The sequence below is a fragment of the Mytilus edulis genome, chromosome 5, assembly GCF_963676685.1.
Source record: "Mytilus edulis chromosome 5, xbMytEdul2.2, whole genome shotgun sequence".
Taxonomy (NCBI): Eukaryota; Metazoa; Mollusca; class Bivalvia; order Mytilida; family Mytilidae; genus Mytilus; species Mytilus edulis.
Window position 1 is genome coordinate 36,825,477 of NC_092348.1, and position 19,901 is coordinate 36,845,377.

The 19,901-nt window shown below is 32.0% G+C and overlaps 1 protein-coding gene and 1 long non-coding RNA gene across 7 annotated transcripts in view; one reads left to right on the forward strand and one right to left on the reverse strand.

The window, feature by feature from the left end:
- LOC139523579 (hemocyte protein-glutamine gamma-glutamyltransferase-like) overlaps positions 1-1,550 on the forward strand; it is a 42,202-nt gene extending 40,652 nt beyond the window's left edge. For all 4 annotated transcript variants that reach the window (XM_071317705.1, XM_071317706.1, XM_071317703.1 and 1 more), the window contains 2 exons: positions 123-259; positions 1,222-1,550. In XM_071317705.1, the coding sequence (XP_071173806.1) occupies positions 123-259; positions 1,222-1,363 (279 nt within the window). In that variant the 3' untranslated portion in view covers positions 1,364-1,550. The remainder of the gene's footprint in view (positions 1-122; positions 260-1,221) is intronic.
- Positions 1,551-11,911: 10,361 nt separating this feature from the next.
- On the reverse strand, positions 11,912-15,160 carry LOC139522388 (uncharacterized). 3 transcript variants are annotated; one of them, XR_011664410.1, is made up of 3 exons: positions 14,329-15,160; positions 13,018-13,109; positions 11,912-12,394 (listed from the first exon to the last, which is right to left on the reverse strand). It is a non-coding gene; the product is annotated as an uncharacterized lncRNA (long non-coding RNA). The 3 variants fall into 3 exon arrangements; XR_011664411.1 differs by lacking the exon at positions 14,329-15,160 and adding an exon at positions 14,063-14,103; XR_011664412.1 differs by lacking the exon at positions 14,329-15,160 and adding an exon at positions 14,075-14,095.
- Positions 15,161-19,901: the final 4,741 nt, after the last annotated feature.

Below are 19,901 nucleotides of genomic sequence, written 5' to 3' on the forward strand. Positions count from 1 at the left end.
TTATGTGTTATGTACCCTTCATGGTTTGGAAATAATTTATACGTCAAGTACAAAGTACCATGCTTAACTATCTAATTTTGTCAAATGATCATTTTTTAATTTGAAAACCTGTTGACCACCAGGCACCAGCTACTGGGAAGATTGGACAACTAATCAAAGCAAATGTTTCCTTTACAAATCCATTACCATGTACTCTGACATATTGTACGTTAACGGTGGAAGGGCCAGGGCTACAGGAACCTAGTGTACTAAAACAAAGGTATGATTTATGAAGTGCATTACATTACAAGTTGGATTTATACATATACATATAAAGTTGAAACCATCTGCAGTTGTTAAAACCATAGTTATAGTCAATGATTTGTTAGAGACGATGCAACGTGTTACACCTAAGAGATTTATACTCAAATTACTAAAGTCACATGTAAAAGCGGTACCATTAAGTTACAAGTTTGGCTTAGACGGGTTTGGCTGGTCACTTTAGGCCATTTGATGATATCTAAGTGGCCGTTTCAGGTTGATTTGAATGTTCTCAAAAAGTAATTGTTAATTTTTAAACTTTTGCTCATGATAAAAATTGAAGAATGCTAAGAAATACATATTTACCTCATGTCAGATTTCCTCTAAATGCTTTGGTTTTTGAGTTATAAGCCAAAAACTGCATTTTACCCCTATGTTCTATTTTTCATGAAATATGTGTCATTAAGACTGAAATCCGTATCATACATTTATCATGTTTATACTGATAACCTAGCTAACAATAATGATATGTGGTATGATTATGTGACAACCACCCATCTAATACCAAAGGACAAAGATGCTACCAATTTCGGTACCAGTTTATAATTCATCCTTCAACAATATGCAAGCGCAAATCATAAAGTAAATTATAAAAAAATCTTCGGGCTGACAAAATTTGATATTATTTAGCAGCAACGGCCTGTTTTTTACTACAACAAATAAACGAAAAACAATCAAAGAAAGCACCCAAAACGACAACCGCTGGAAGGTGCCCTTTGTGACGAAAAGTTTTAATCAACATGAGGATAAAATATTCTATAATTCCGGTAACAGAACCCATTTGTTTTAGACATTCGTATATTATCTTCTTTAACAAATGTTTAAGCTGAACATGCTGAAGGCATATTTCATAAAATATATTTTCAAAAAATCATATGGTCTGGTAACTGAGGTTAATTGAATAATAATTTCGTATTTCAGCATTGTAGAAAGCAAACAGACGTTTATGACAACCATTGAGTTCCTTCCGCGTAAGGTTGGAGTAAAAGAGTTAGTCGTTGCATTTAATTCAAGAGAATTAGCAATGGTGGAAGGATCTTGTGAAATTACTGTCAGCGCTTAAGTGATCATCTTGATTTACATTTTTTTCTTTTAAGACATATTTTAGAAATGATTTAGTGTGATTCTATTTACCTTTTTTATTATATATAAAGGTAGCTTTTTACATTTTTTATACGAATAATATTGCATCATATTTATGTAAATGAATTATGTTATATTAGTTTGAAAATACAATATACTGCAGTTTACATGTAAGCGATTAATATGATGTCAGCTGCACTTGTCCTGAGGAAATCAATATAATTTATCACTTTAAAGTAAAAACATATAACTTCACACATACATGTAGTTAGTTATGATACTTATAAACATTTTTGAATATGTCATGAAAAAAATCCAGTATGGCCGACATAAGATAACATGGGGAATTAATACAACAGCATACGCTTACTGAATTTTCCCAAAATGTACAGGTTCACTAATGTTCAAACTAGTATCAAATTATAGCCCATGGTATAAAGTTTTTAAATATAATGATTCAGATGTTTTAATCCTCATTGTTCCCTTTTCATCTCCCAATTGAAAAGTATGCCTAGTATTCATTATCACTGAACTAGTATATATATTTGTTTAGGGGCCAGCTGAAGGACGCCTCCGGGTGCGGGAATTTCTCGCTGCATTGAAGACCTGTTGGTGACCTTCTGCTGTTATCTGTTCTGTGGTCGGGTTGTTGTCTTTTTGACACATTCCCCATCCCCCACACCCGGAGGCGTCCTTCAGCTGGCCCTAAACAAATATGTATACTAGTTTAGTAATAATGGACGTCATACTTAACTCCGAATTATACTCAAGAAACTAAAATGAAAAATCATGCAAAACTAACAAAGGTCAGAGGCTCCTGACTTGAGATCGGCGCAAAAATACGGCGGGGTTAAACATGTTTTTTGAGATCTCAACCCTCCCCCTATAGTTCTAGCCAATGTAGAAAAAACAAACGCACAACAATACGCACAGTAAAACTCAGTTTAAGAGAAGTCCGAGTCCAAGAACATAAACAAAATGACAATAATACATAAATAACATCATAGTCAGAATGTGAGGACATTGGAAAATCCTTGTTTTGATTTTCTGATTAGCCAAGATTTCACCTTCTTTTTCTTCTGATGACTAATCGGGTTTTGTTAAAACAATTATGTTGATTTCTATTGAATTACAGTATGTATTGGCGTTCATACAATCAACAGAGATGGGTGGTATTAATGTGAAAAATTCTTCAAATATTGAAAATTCCAAACATTTCAACAAGAAACTCATATTTTCAAATAAACAATTTTCAAATGTAAACATTTCAAGAATTATTTAATTTAGCAAAAGTTGGAAGTAACTATATTATGAACTATATATTACTAGAACTCATTCAACTACATTAGTATCCCTTGCAATTGTTTGGGCAAAAGTGACTATTTTAGATTTCGGACTTTCTCAAAATTCGTCACTTAAACAATTTAAAATCATAATATGGAAATTTCATATTTAAAACTAATGACTTTCTTAAGTCGAGGAGTAGAACATAATGTATGTCTTACTGTTAAAAATTAGTCCAACAATTACAAACTGTATTTAAAAGCATTCATTGCTTACATTAGTTGTGTCCCAAACGTAATATTATTATTGTTTTTACATCTTCACCTATAATTGTAATCTTTGATTATCATGTGTTGTTCCTCCACCTATCCGAACTGCACTGAAAGTGTTATAAACACTAACCAGGTTCGACCCAGTGTTCACTTGTACACATATCACGTCTCCTTGTACCAGTTCAATGTTGATACTTTGGGAAGCCATATCATATTCATTATTAGTGTATAGCCATACCAAAACAGTTCCATTTTTTCTTAGAGAAGTGTGAGAGGTTACACGGCCTGCCATCATGAAAACCGACACATGGTAAATACCTTTCGTATTAACCGTAAAAAGACCTGAGGTATATTCTCCGGCTTTATTTAGAAGGATCTGATTGTATCTGACTTTACTTCCTATCGACACTGGTGTAAAACCTAAAGGTAATGTTGCTGTAAATGCAGCTGAAAAAAAGATTATTTTATGCGAATTGAAAATCAACAAACACTCACTATTAATAACGCTTCCTGAAAATTGTCAAGTCATGGTGTTTTATAACGTACAAATCTTAACAGATCTTGAAACAGAATTGTAATTTTTAATATTCACAGTAAGCGTATAATTCATAGAAATGTTTATTTTTAATAAGATGAAAAATGAATTATATAATTCTGTAAATTGTTTTAACTTGATATCTAAATAGCGACTTTGTATCGCGACTTTGTATGATATAGATCAATAATTACAGAATATTTGCTCAGCAGTAAACGTTGACTGTCGGATAAGGACCATAAATGAGTTTCGAGACATGTTGATATGTGTTGGGTCCTGTTTGGTCGTACGTGTCTAAATTTACTGATGGCTTTTTTATTTATAGCTTTTAAATGATTGAGTTTTAGCATTCCTGATGATTGTAAACACAAAAGCGCCTTGTATGCCCGAAATTGATAAACTAAGGTGTTATTTTCTTTGAGGCCGAGGTATCATGATTATTTAAAATAAAACGCCATCACTTATCAATACATAAATCAATTGACATTTTGGTAACTTAAAATCGTACATGTGATTAAGTAGTTATTTTGAAATATTTTTTTGAAAAAATATCGATTTTAGTTGAAATGATAAGACATTTTTTGAGTAGGAACTCACTTTTGTCCTATGACTGTATAAACATGTTATAGTTTTAGCTTGTAAGTATTTCGCCGTTACAAAAATATCGTACAGGTATATGTTTATACCTTTAAATTACAGCAGGGTGTCGTTATGAAATTGCATACCCTGCATTTATCACGCTTTTCAATAACATATGGTTAATGGCCAAAAGAACCCCTTTCTTATACACATTGTACTTGTTTGGCTTTATAACTATTTCGATCTGAGCGTCACTGATGATTCTTATGTAGACGAAACGCGCGTCTGGCGTACTAACTTATAATCCTGGTACCTTTGAAAACTATTTACACCACTGGGTTGATGCCACTGCTGGTGGACGTTTCGTCCCCGAGGGTATCACCAGCCCAGTAGTCAGCACTTTGGTGTTGACATGAATATCAATTATTTGGTCATTTAAATAAATTTCCTGTTACAAAACTTTGAATTTTTCGAAAAACTACGGATTTTCTTATCCCAGGGATAGATTACCTTAGCCGTAATTGGCGCAATTTTCAGAAAATGTTGGTTCTCAATGCTCTTCAACTTTGTTCTTATTTGGCTTTATACCTTTTTTTATCTGAACGTCTTTAATGAGGGTTATGTAGACGAAACTCGCGTCTGGCGTATCTAACTATAATCTTGGTACCTTTGATAACTAATTATATACACGTTATTGAAAACTATCACTAATCATTGCCAATAATATCTTAGCGTAATTTATATGTACCCATTCGTCTAACACCCTCAAGGTGTATCTAATACAAACATCTTAATAATGAAATAAGTATTAACAAGCAAATTTAACAAAAAACAACTCGAAGATACACTAAAAAAAGTCCATAAAACTAGACAAAACCAAACATTCGACTATATCAAACCACGAAACGAATGTCAAAGAAGTATACAATATTCGACTTTACAAAAATGAATGTAAATCTAGAATTATGCTTCGAACGCATGTTTTTTTTTTATTACATTAAACATTTTTAGCCAGTATCTTTACATAGAATATTGTTATATATATATATAACTCCTTTACTGTATTGATAAATTCCATTATTTGAGATTTTGAAATATAAACATCAACTTACCTGGTCTTAAAATATATTACAGTTGTTGAATCTGCATCTAATGGAATTTTTCCTTGACAGCCAAACTGTCGGTTTGATAGTCAGGTAAACCGTTAATGTATTCATATTGTGCAACAAGTTTGATACCTTAAATGCTTTGTATGCAAATGTTGCGATACATATAATGTAGGCGGTATATTTATCAGGACATCTGCATTGTTGATTTGCTTATTTCATTCGAGGATGACCATCTTCAATTGTATGTGAATGATTGCGTTTGGTCTCCATCTCTTTGGTTGTGTTAAATGCTATTTACTCCCTAATCTTCTCCTTCAGCATGTTCAGTTATTGACCAACCGCACCATTTTTGTTGATGATTAAATGATTAAGAATTCAAAAATCAAAATCAAATTGTATCAAAGATAAAATTGACAATGGAAATGGGGAATGTGTCAAAAAGACAACCCGACCATAAAGCAGATAACAGCCGATGGCCACCAACGGGTCTTCAATGCAGCCAGAAACTCCCCCACATGGAGGCGTCCATATGCTGGCCCCTAAAGATGTTTATAATAATATGACGAATCCCATCTGATAAAGGTAGTCTATCTGACACGATAATCGTATCTGTCATATAGTCTGAATCCCACCTGATAATACTTGTCTATGTGACATGATTATCGTAACTGTCATATAGTCTGAATCCCACCTGATAATATTAGTCTATCTGACACGATTATCGTATCTGTCATATAGTTTGAATCCCACCTGATAATAATTGTCTATCTGACATGATTATCGTATCTGTTATGTTGTCTGAATCCCACCTGATAAGAATAGTCTGTCTGACATGATAATCGTATCTTTCATATATTCTGAATCCCACTTGATAAACATAGCCCATCTGACATGATAATCGTATATGTCATATATTGTAAATACCATCAAATAAAAATATTTTACCTGAAAGGATCATTTATGAACTCAAATATGTTGTAAAGATTTATACACTATCCATTATTTTTACTTTTAGAAGGGTAAACATATTGGTGGACTCGGTTAACGTTGTTTCGACGGATAAAGGAACAAACTAGTTTGTTTGTATCCGTGCTTACATTGGCCTTTTAGAGAGCACACCTTAAATTAATTTCATTGGTACTTTCTTAAGATTTCTAAAATTATTCTGTTTAAAACAGTATTAAACAGAGTGAATTCATTGTGAAACTACTCTGCAGAAATCCTTTGTCTAGGATTTGAACAATTGTATGTACCTTAAGTCCACACAAACGACATCGCATAGCTCATTAAGTAATTTACAAAAGTAAACGTAAAATTCCTTATACAGGCATTGAGTAGAATTTAATTTTGACACATAATTGACGTACAAGTTTTCACAGCTGTGTTTGCTTACATGTTTACAGTTAATGAATTACATGTTACGTATCATACTTGTTGTGAATAATAACGTTTATGAATTTCCATGTCTGTAACATTTTTAAGAAGAAATTCAATGTCTAAAGTGTTTATTCAAATTATAAATATGTTTTAGTAATGAAAAGATATATTTTGCTTTCATAAATTATGGTATTCGATTGTTCATGTTGTTTGTCAGAGCAACACATCAGATGAAATTTAATTAACGATATCAACTTTCATATTTTGTTTGTCATGTCTGTGTTGTTTACATTCTTCACCATCTTTAAGATTCTGTGGACTCATTTCTTTTTGATGGTACTTATTTCCGTGGATTGCAGAAATCCTGAATTTTCTTGGATGAATGATTTCGTGGTTCTACCAAAGTCCGAATACAACTTTATAGAAATTTGTATTTCGTTGAAAATTCAAATTCGTGGTTCAACTGTACCCACGAAAACAACGAAAATTTGCATCGAACGAATAATAATGAATCCATAGTAATCAACACGGAGAGTCGATTGTAACTGTGTCCTTGGTTTGTTGCTTTTAGCATACATAACGCGGCAGGCATTTAAGTTTTTCACAGGTATATTCATTGGAACTATGTTTCAATTGATCAGGATTTCATTTTGTCTCCTTACATGGTTGTACATACATAGTTTTGTAACGCCATCCCAAAAATGTGCCCATTTTTAATTAGTTGACGTGATTTATTCTGCATATATTCCACTAACTGTTCTAGAACTTATCTTTTTGCAGAGAGAAGTAAGTTTCTTCATATTCTATCAATCCCCAAATATTCATATTATGTTATTTCTAGGATACATTTTGCAATTGATTCTTCAATCATTGAACAAAGTTCAGTTCTTTTTCAGAATATGAAATCATCTATTACTTTTACGATTTTATATGATGAAGACATAATCTTTAAATCAGTTTAACTGAGGTATGGATCTGGCATGCCTGTAACTGCTAATTAGTTATCAAAGGTACCAGGATTATAATGCTAATTTTCGTTTGTAATTTATGAATTATTGTAATTCTGTTCAGTTTCCTTTGTTCCATATTCGCCATTTATATAATATATATGTTATTTGCGGTTTTTAGTGGACTTCGTGTTGTTTCTGTTTTATTATTTTTACTGTTGATGTAAATGTCCTTTGGTTTGTGAGTCTTTGTTTACTCCTTGGTTTTGTTTGTTATTGTCTTATTCACAAATGATATCGGATATTTTCCTTACGTCGTAACTACAATCCCCTTCCCTTTCATGAATGTGACCAACCGAATTAGACTATTTACCGGATTTGTTATAACATCAGCCTCACGACGGGTGCTACATGTGGAACAGGATCTGCTTCCCCTTCCGGAGCACCTGAGATCACCACTAATTTTGGTGGGGTTCGTGTTGCTTATTCTTTAGTTTTCTATGTTATGTCTTGTGTATTATTATTTACCTGTTTGTCTTTGTCTAATTTGCCATTGCGTTGTCAGTTTATTTTCGATCTATGAGTTTGAATGTCCCTCTGATATCCTTTGTCTACATTGTTTTTAACAAAGGGCAACGTTAACGTTCAATACTCAAATACATCTAAAACGTGCATATGAAATGTATAACAGAACTTTACCAGTCTAGATAAATAAGGACATATGCAAGTATGAGGACAAGTATGTTAAATAGAAAACTCATAGCCATATGTCAAATTCTAATTAATACTTTGACAGTGTTTTATTTTGGGTAAATTTCTTTTCATAAACATTGAACAGCTATTGTTTCTTTTATAAAATCAAATCCAAGTCATGTCCTTTGTCGCCATTATGTGAATGTTTTACGTTACTCACTTCGTCGCCCATCATTTTTTATTCTTCTAATTATGTCAGTACCATTTTAACTTATATCTTGAACGATATTTCGTGACATTGAACAATTCGGATTCGAATTAAAAGGCAAAAAAAAGGTAATCACATGCTTCCCATGTTCTAACAATTAGTAAACTTTTCTGATTTCATCGAGTTCATATATTTTGATATTTAATGCAAAACTTGTTAAGCTCACTGGGGTCCAAAGAGCCTTATGTGAGCTTATGCAATCCCTAGACGTCTGTAGTCGTCCGTTGTCGTCGTCGTCGAAAACTATTCCAAGAATGTTCTCCTCTGCAACTATTTGTCCAAATACCTTCAAATTTAAACTGAATGTATGTACCTTAGTTTATAAATTGTATCCAAAGATTGGATCCATCAACAAAAATTACCGCCACATCTCCAAAACTAAAAGTATTTAGAGCAAATCTGCAACGCAATAAAAATGTGCAATAGGTCAGGATGTATCAGACCTGAAATATTCTAACGAAATGAACCCATTGTTGGGTCGCTGAGCAAACTTTTTAAAGGGCTTTGTCTTGGTTTGAACATGCTTGTCTTATGATCTCAAGTAAACGATTTTTGCATTTAATATGCATTTCTAAGTATAACATGAAATTTCAGACCAACTCACAGGATGATATAGGAGTTGTAGTCGGTAATTGGTCGGGTACCTATCATGGAGGACAATCTTTCTTAGACTAGGTTGGAACTGTATCTATTTAGAAAGAATATTACGAATAGATTACCTTACCTGCATTTTGCAAAACTTTTAGGAATTTTGTCAGTGCTCTTCAACTTTATACTTTATTTGGTTTTTTACACTTTTTTGGGGATTCGAGGGATCACTGATGAGTCTTTTGTAGACGAAACGCGCGTTTGGCATCGATACAATTTTAATCCTTGTATCTATGATGAGTTTATTTACAAGACAAAACAACATGTACGCTTAGTTAAATGTTGGATACTTCCAGGAGTCTTAACAAAGCTGAAGTGTATTGAAAAAAATCTATGTCTCCTGTTGAAGGTATCTTGTGAGTAACGTTGAATACACAATTTTCGTTAAGAACATACGAACTGTTTTTTAGTTTGTTGATTGAATCAGATTTTTCTCAATTGAATTACAAGAGAGAGACAAAATGATCCTAAAATAGAATAAACAAGAGATCGAAAATTGATTCACTTATAGGGTCTTTGTATCTGAATTAAAAAACATTTATATTAAAACCAGTTGTTGGCATGACACGGGTTATGTTCTTCTCATATATTTTATGATGGTATAATACTAAACCCGTAATGGGAGGGACTTTGCCTGATATACATATGATGAAGACATAATTTTTCAATCAGTTTAATTGAGGTCTAGAGCTGACATGTCAGTAACTGCTATTAGTCTGTTGTTATTTTGTTATTTATGTATTATTGTCATTTTGTTTTATTTTCACGTGTTAGCTCATTTGACATCGAACTCGGACTTCTTTTGAACTGAATTTTACTGTGCGTATTGTTATGCGTTTATTTTTCTACATTGGCTAGAGGTATAGGGGAGGGTTGAAATATACAAAAATATGTTTCACCCCGCCTAAATTTTGTGCCTGTTCCAAGTCAGAAGCCCCTGGCCTTTGTTAGTCTTGTATGATTTTTGATTTTAGTTTCTTGAATATAATTCAGAGTTTAGTATGACGTCCATTATGACTGAACTAGTAAATATATTTGTTTAGGGGCCATCTGAAGGACGCCTCCGGGTGCGGGAGTTTCTTGCTGCACTGAAGACCTATTGGTGACCTTCTGTTGTTGTCTGTTCTATGGTCGGGTTGTTGTCTCTTTGACGCATTCCCCATTTCCATTTTCAATTTTATCAATAATAACTATATCGTAAAGTTTATGCAAAAAGAATCCCAAATATACTGCAAGTTCTTTTTTTTTAAAGTAACGTGTTACGTAATAGTGTTCTAGTAAGAAAAAATATCAAGCAAATCTTGATATAGGATAATCAAGGCGTATGATTTTTGCCATGCAATATCAAAACTACCGAAATATTTTCTTAAAAAACTAAACTTTCGAAACAAGCATCGTAATATGTATTCTATGTATAATGAGGTTTGTAGAGATTTCATTAAATTTCGGCCAGAAGTGTAAGAAACTTTGCATATGCTCATGATGGTGATGGCTCGATTTCAATTGATTGTTTTTAGTTGAATCCAGGAAAACCGATTGACTAGTTGAACAGTGATTCATATGGCAAGAACAGTAAGCGTCGAAAGAGGTATTTGATTCGGAATAAACACGTTTCTTGCTCTGTTATGAAATATTTGCCACTAAACGTTTAGAATCAACTATGAATTAATCATTGCATACACCCATGTGTATTTTTTCGATTGAAATACAAAAATAAATATGACCTGCCCTTTATGAAGTCAATGTAAGCTGTGTAATGTTCTTATATTAGGTTACCGAGAGTATTTATGGATAATTTAGGGTGGAGAGTCTTTTCAAAAGTGATATATCTGTCAGCGGATGAACTTGAAACCTTTACAATAGCATTCAGTCATACTTGGTAATAAGTCTTATCTTTTTAATTAGAACGAACACCTATTAAACGGTATGCATGTATCTTATTGTTGAAGGTCGTACGTTTGCCTTTAATTACTGACTTCCACTTAAATTGAACTTTGGTGGATATATGTCACATTGGCAATAAAAGTGATTAAAAGTAAAAATATGATTTACAAATCTACAAATCTATTTTCTCTTACCAAACTACTTATGCCAGTAAAGCTAATTTAGAAAATAATATCTTGTCTTGCTTAAGTAGATTGCCGTCAATACCTTTTAATGAAACAAATGGTTAATCGTCTTGTCTCTGATGAGTAATTGTTTCGTTGACAATCATAACAAATCTGTTTTTAAATTCAATCTCAAAATTATTATTTTAGACTTTAGAATTTTGCATGATTTCAAAAACCGCGAACAACAATTTTTCGCAATCGATTTATGAATTTCGAACAGCGGTATACTACTGTTGCCTTTATTTATGTTTATGTCAATTGACATGCAGTATGAATAGGCGTTCATACAAAAACAGAGATGGGTAGTATTAATATGATAAATTCTGCAAATATTGAAAGTTAGTACCTTTATCTTCTAAACACTCTTCAATGAACAATTTACAAATATAAACATTTCAAACAATATTTAATCTAGCAAAAATTGGAAGTATCTATATTGTGTGCTATATTTAATTGGAAGAACTCATTTAACTTCATTCATATCTACATTGCAATTTTTTTTGTGGGGGGGGGGGGATAACAATTTTATGTTTCTGACTTTTAGGATATTTGTAAATTCCGTCACTTTAACAATTTAAAATAAAAATGAGAAAATGGTATATTCAAAACTATTGACTTTCTATATATTCAAAACTATTGACTTTCTAAAGTCGCAAAGTAGAATATATACATGTATTACTCATTAAAAAAAGTTCAACAATAACAAAATGCAGAAGTGTATTTATTAGCATTCATTGATTACATTTGTTTCGTTTCAAACGTAACATAGTTTAGCTTACTACATCTTCACCTGTCAGTGTAACCCATTTTCATTTTCACTTCCTCTACCTTGGCTTAAACAAACTGCACTGAAAGTGTTATAAACACTAAAAAGGTGCGACCCAGTGTTCACAACTACACTTATCACGTCATCTACTTCCAGTTCAAGGTTGATAATTTGGGAAGCCATATCATATTCATTATAAGTGAATAGCCATACCAAAACAATGTTATTCTTTCTTAGAGTAGTGTGAGAGGCTATAAGGCCTGACATCATGGATACAGACACACGGTAAAGACCTTTCGTTTTAACCTTAAAAACACCTGAGGTATATTCTCCGCCTTTATTTAGAAGGATATGATTGTATCTGACTATACTTCCTATCGACCCTGGTGTATAACCTAAAGGTAATGTTGCTGTAAATCCAGCTGAAAAAAGATTTACAAATCGTAAAAAAAGTACAATATACACATAAAAACATGCGCAGTTCTTTAGAATAAAAAGATATTACTCAAACTCTCTATTGTACTTTGTAATTTTCAATGCAAATAATTATAATTTCTAAATATTTACCATATGTGTTTTGTTGATACAACGGCACATTTTGTATTGGCTGTATCACTTAATTCTGGCAAATTTTTCCAACTTATGTTTATAAAAATCTTATGTGATATAGATGTTTGAATAAAGACTTTGTATAATATCGATCAATGATTATAGATTATTTTCTCAGCAGTAAACGTTGACTGTCGGAGAAGGACCCTAAAATACTTTCGAGAAATTCTGATATGTGTTGGGTCCTGTCTGGTCGTATGTATACCAGCGCTTATGGCCTTTTCATTTATAGCTTTTAAATGATTTAGTTTAAGTATTCCTGATGATTGTAAACACAAACACGTCTTGTATGCCCAAAATTGATAGACTAAAGTGTTATTTTCTTTAAGGCCGATTTATTATGATTATTAAAAATAAAACGCCATCAGCTATCGAACATAAATTAATTGACATTTTGTAGCTAAAAATCGTGAACATGATTAAAATACAGTCTTACCGTTACCATTACTTGCACGACACATCAACACAAACAAGATGCATGTAATAATGGGTGACATGATCAATTATATTGACAGTTGATAAGCGTATCTGCAAAAAAGAAAAGTGCTTCCATTATATATATATAGATATAAACTTTAATATAGTTTTAGCTTGGATCATAGCAAGTAAAACGCCGTTACAAGAATATCGTATCGTTTATGTTTTAAAGTAGATACATGGTATACCGCCATCTTGGATTGTACAATCACAGTAAACAATCGGTCTAGTTATTTGCCTTAATCTACAAATCTGGAGACAAATTTCCAATTTTAAGGTTAGACGGTTTAATAATTTAAAGAAAACTTGGTAATTTATTGTATAGGTCAAAATATTTAAACAAATATCATTTTTTTTTTGGCTTTTAGAATCATGTTTTTCAATTGAGCCATTTAAGGGAAAATAACTCTTTTAGTAAAAAAAATTATACTGGACTGTTAGGGTTTTTTTTTTTTACTTGTAGCAAGTAAACAAGTTCGGTGACACCATTTTTTTTTTCATTTTCTTAAAATATATTACAAAACCTATCTTTTCACAATTTATTTCAAAATTCTATCCCATAGATTTGTTTTTATGCACACAAATGTGTTTTTCCATGAACAATCTAACTAAATTTAGGCAATTTTCAACGACTCATAGCTTGAAAAATAGCACTGTAGCCCATACTTTTTATTATATTTTTGAAAAGAGCCTTAGTAAAATCTTCATTTTGGCTAAGTATAAGAAAATTCTGTCTAAAAAAATATTTACTTATATGATCTACCTTAACCTTTAAGCAGGATGTCGTTGCATTCTCTGCATTTATCATGCTTTTCAACAACATATGGTTAATGGCTAAAAGACCCTCTTATTTAATTATTGAAAATTATCACTCGTCATGGACAATAATATCTTGAAGTGAATTCGAAACACCCATCAATTTAACGCCCCCAATGTGTATCTAATACAAACATCTTATGAAGGAAATAAGTATTAACAAACAAATTTTAAAACCAACAACTCACAGATACACTCACAAAAGATGACAAACACTAGATAAACCCAAACATTTGACTATATCAAACAACGGAACGAATGTCAAAGGAGAGTAAAATATTCGACTTTGAACGTTTCTAAATGAAGGTAAAACCAGACAAATGCTTCAGCGCATGACTTTTATTATTACATTACAATAATTTTCATCGAATTAAATATTGTTATGTATACCACTCCTTTTATGTATTGATAAATTCCATTATTTGAGATTTTGAAATATAAATCTTTAGCTTACCTGGTCGTAAATGTTTTCTAAATTGTTGAATCTGATCCTGTTATTGTTTTTTTTATAGTCATGTAAGTCGTTAATGTATTCATAGAGTGCAACCACGTTGATATCTTACATGCTTAGTATGCAAATTTTGCGATGAATATAATGTAGGCGGTTGATTTATCCAGGAATCTGAATCGTTGTTTTGCTTATTTCATTCGAGTATTACCATCTTCGATTGTATATCAATGTTTGAGGTTGGTCTCCGCCTACTTGGTTATGTTAAATGCTATTTCTCCCTAATATTCCCCTCAGTTATTGACTATCCGCACTAGTTTGTTGATAATGTAATGGTTAAGATTTTATTTGAAATTTCAAATTGTATTTAAGATGTTTACCATATCATGAATCCCACCTGATAATAATAGTCTATCTGACATGATAATCGTATCTGTAATATATTTAAAATCCCATCAAATGCAAATATTCTTCCTGACAGGATCATTTAGGAACTCAAATCTGTTGTAGAGATTTATACACTACTTTATAATTTTATTTGTAGAAGGGTGAACAGATTTGTGAACTCGGTTGGTTCGACGGTTAAGAAACATATTAGTTTGTCTGTATCGGTGCGTATATTGGCCTTTAAGAGACCACGAATTCCATTGCATGAATTTCATTGGTACTTTCTTAAGATTTCAAAAATATTCTGTTTAAAACAATATAAAACAATATAAAACAAAGAGAAAGGTGATTTTTCTGCAAAACTACTCTGGAGAAATCATGTTTCAAGGATTTGAATAATTTTATGTTCCTTTAAAAGTCCGCACAAATGATACAGCATAGCCCATGAAGTGCAAGACAAAAGTACATGTAAAATTCCTTATACAGTCATTGAGTAAAATTGAATTTTTATACGTAATTAACATGAAAATATGTACAGCTGCGCTTTCTTACATATTTACAGTGGTTTTTTTTTCATGTTCTGCAACATATTTGTTATGCATAATAACGTATATAAATATCCTTGTCTGTAAATAGTTTTGGAGAAGGTCAATGTCTAAAGTGTTTTTTTGTCATTTTAAACTTTAAAGCGATTTTAATTTTTACGATTTTGAGAAAAATCCTGTTTAATTCATTTAAAATATCTCAAAATGCGAGTTTAAATTATTGCGTTTTTAACTCTGTCACATTTTTTGCAATAATAAAAACCTCGCAATAATTTCTGAATTTACAGTATTTGAATTATTGATATGTATTAGTAATGAAAGAGACATTTGGCTTTCATAAATTATGGTATTTGATTGTTTGTCAAAGCAACACATCGGATGAAATTTAATTAATGATATAAACTTTTATATATTGTTTGTCATGGTTGTGTTCACTGCATTCTTCACCTCACCTTTAGGATAGTCAACACCGACAAGTTGATTGTATATTTGCCTTAGGTTTTGCTGTAGATAGCATAACGCGACAGGCACTTAAGTTTCTATCATACGCAGGTTTTTTCATTTACACGATATTTCAAATTATGATTTCATTTGGGTTTTTTTTCAAAATGTGTGTACATGCATATCTTGGTAAAGGGAAACTGTGCAAAAAAAGAAAAATTTGATATTTTGTTCATTAAGCATGAAAAACAACATGTTGATAAATAAAAAACTTTTATTCTCTATGAAAAGAGATCAAAATCAATTACTCGACATATCGCCATCTTTTCGGCATGTTCGATCTAAAAAGTCACGTATCTATAAACCACACAGACCAAAATGAATCAGAGATTTACCGACCGTGGTTTGAAAACTCCCATCATCAATCGGGAATTACCGTAGACAATCAATCAGTGTGAACATCTCTTGTCATGCGTACAGTTGTTCTGTCCGACTAGGTTCTGACAAAAGTTTCAATATTTTCCTAAACAAAGATAGAATCGTACAGCCTTAAACTAACGGCAAATAGATGCATCTATAGCAGCCACAAATTGATGTGTGAAGACCATTTTGAACAATCCTGTTTCGAGGGAGATTAGATGGTTATTATACTTCTATTTAAAACAAAATGACCTTGCAGTTCCGATATCTATACTTATGAAATCCTTATATGAAAAGATCTCGTTGATAAGACAAAAATATAGATTCGATGAGGAAGAAAAATCTCTTAAAAAAAAAACAAATGCAGTGTTCTTTTAACAATCACTGATTGTGTCGTTCGACTTAAAGGCCGATTTTTGAAAAATCACAATTTTATTCAGAATATTTTTTCTCCCGTGTGTTAAGCAGGTTTTTTTTTGAAAGATAGTTTTTTGTACCTTCTGTTTGAGTAAGTTACTATTTACCGGATTTGTTATAACATAAGCAACACAACGGGTGCCACATGTGGAGCAGAATCTGCTTACCCTTCCGGACCACCTGAGATCACCCCCAGTTTTTGGTGGGGTTCATGTTGCTGAGTCTTTAGTTTTCTATGTTGTGTCTTCTGTACTATTATGTGTCTGTATGTCTTTTTATTTTTAGCCGTTGCGTTGTCTGTTTATTTTCTATCTATGCGTTTGACTCTCTCTCTCTCTGGTATCTTCCGGCCCTCTTTATCATATACCTGTAATGTGACTGTCATTTGTTTTTGGTTTTTGTGTATAGTTTATGTTGTGTAAACCTGTAAGTTTTTGAGATGCTGATCCAAGCATATGTAATGTATGTATATCTATTAATGAAACAGTTCGTTTAAGTGAATGGCAGAAATGTTAAATAGAAAATTTAAAAAATCACGCATGATGTACAGTTGTATTTTTTCTCAATTAAAAACTAAATAATTCATATAGTTTTACGATTGTAAGCAATCAAATTCGCCAGATTCCACGATTCAACAATTCGGGTTAAAACGTCACAACCCACTCACGATTCAAGATTTGCATATGATGAAGACATAATCTTTCAATCAGTTTAATTGAAGTCAGGAGCGTGCATGTCAGTAACTGCTTGTAGTCCTTTGTTTATAGTTCGTGTTTATGTTTGTTGATTTGTCTTTTGATTTTTGTTGTACTTCAGTGTTTCTGTTGTTTGGTTGTTTTGTTTGTTTTCCTCTTATAGTTGATGTGTTACCTCAATTTTAGTTGTTTGTAGCCCGGATTTGTTTTCTCCCAATCGATTTATGACTTTCAAACAGCGGTATACTACTGCCTTTGTTTTATCGGTCTTCAAGAGTACATGCATTCATCAACCATAACTTCTTGAAGATATATAATAGTTATCAAAGGTACCAGGATTATAATTTAGTACGTCAGACGCGCGTTTCGTCTACATAAGACTCATCAGTGACGCTCAAATCAAAAATATTTATAAACCCAAACAAGTACAAAGTTGAAGAGCATTGAGGATTCAAAATTCTAAAAAGTTGTGCCAAATACGGCTAAGGTTATCTATGCCTGGGATAAGAAAATCATTAGTTTTTCAAAAAGTTCAAAGTTTTGTATACAGGAAATTTATAAAAATGACCACATTATTGATATTCATGTCAACACCCCATGTACAAAACTTTGCTGAAATGTTTTCTGTATATAGATACAGTGTTCAGTGTGAAGTTGACATTTGAGGAGTACCTCCCTCAACTAGTAGAGCAGTGCCATATGAAAATGTCATGCATAGAGTTTTAGAGACCAAGCATACATACGTCCATCAAGACACATTTGTTTACTCAAACCTTACATTATAATCAAGGTATACAACAGAGGGACGAAAGATACCAGAGGGAGAGTCAAACTCATAGATAGAAAATAAACTGACAACGCCATGGCTATAAATTAAAAACAAAAACAAAAACAGACAAATAATAGAACAGAAGATACAACATAGAAAACTAAAGACTAAGCAACACGAACTCCACCAAAAACTGGGGGTGATCTCAGGTGCTCCGAAAGGGTCAGCATATCCTCAAGATGTTCATCAAATTATACTTCATACATTCAAAGGATATTTAATATGAAACTGTCTTTATATCAGTTTTTATGATACAGTTACCAGTTCTGTAATGTTTTGATTATACCTGTCAGCAGCTGAAGTTGTTAACATTTAATGAAGGCACATCCTAATCTAATTGTAATCATGAGTACATAAATAATTGAATATTGTTAACCAGGATGTAATAATGGCAATCATTCCACTGGCATCTATAGTCTTTTATAATAAGATTTTTTTTCCATTAGGAATTAAAGCATTTGGAGCGTTTTATTCATTAGTCATATCATTCGCTTTTGGCTTTGTTCAAACAGTTATACTGGTCTCAAATGTTAAAAGATTATATTGGCTTTCATAAGATTTCCACACATAGGTAGTTTTGATATGATAAATTCTTCAAATATTGAAGATACACAATAATCTCCCAAATATTTCAACAAGAAACTGTGAATATTCTCAAAGGAAAAACTTACGATTGTGAATGTTTAATCAATGTTTAAAGTCATAAGAAACCTCAAATAAAAAAACAATAATGCATATGTTTTTTATAACTCAATGGACAGTTTTCATTGTAAAACTTATGTACATATACTTTTTTCTGAAGAAAATTCTTTAATTTATTCATATTTAGAAGAAGTTTACTTTATTTGAATTGCTTCCTTCCAGCAAGCAATTCCCCCGATATATTTTCCGTATGCAAGGTGACCTCAGTGTGACCCATCTCGTAAAAATCCGGTGACCACAATACGCATGGATGTCCTTAAAATAAACTATTATCTTAATTTACATGTTAAACACGTGCTCAATTTCCATGCTTTTTTGTTTATTTTTCGTCAATTGTTGACAAACAGGTGACAATCGTTAAACTTCGGCTTCAAAACACGAACTTTAATTACCTGCCATATTTTCACAACAACACTGACCGATTGAAAAAAAAAAAAACGATTATACGAAATTTACACGAAAAAAATGATAAATTCGAGCACAGAAGACTAAGTTTATGATGTTTGTATGCATTGGTTTAAGAATTGGAAGAACATTATTTTTCACCGGTCACTCGTTTCTCATGACTTTAATCTAAGAAAAGTTGAAATTGACAAAATATTTATGATTATGGGAAACAATTTTACTGCATTGATATTATTTAAGTAGCTCACATTAGGTGAAATGGAAGTATTTGGGATTTTTTGTGTTCTTTTCCAATTTTTCTCAAATTCTGTCACTTTCAGAATTTAAAATCAAAATGAGTATGTTACATTCACAACAAATGCCTTGCTCAAATAGAGGAGTACAACATGTGCATGTATTGATTATTTAAAAACCATCAACTATAACAAAATGGTAAAATGTATTCATTAGCATGCTCTGCCTACTTTTATTTGTCCCAAATGTAAACATATTCTAACTTCTAACACCGGTTACTCCATCTCAACCACCATTTCCACCTATATGAATAGCACTTAACGCGTTATAAACACTACAAGGCCTCGAGTCACTGTTCATTTGTACCCAAATCCGGTCGTTTCTTTCTAGTTTAATGTTGATAGTTTGAGAAGCCATATCATATTCATTATTAGTGAATAGCCATACTTAAATCACTCCCTTCTTCCTAAGAGTAGTGTGAGCGGTTACTAGGCCTGACATCAT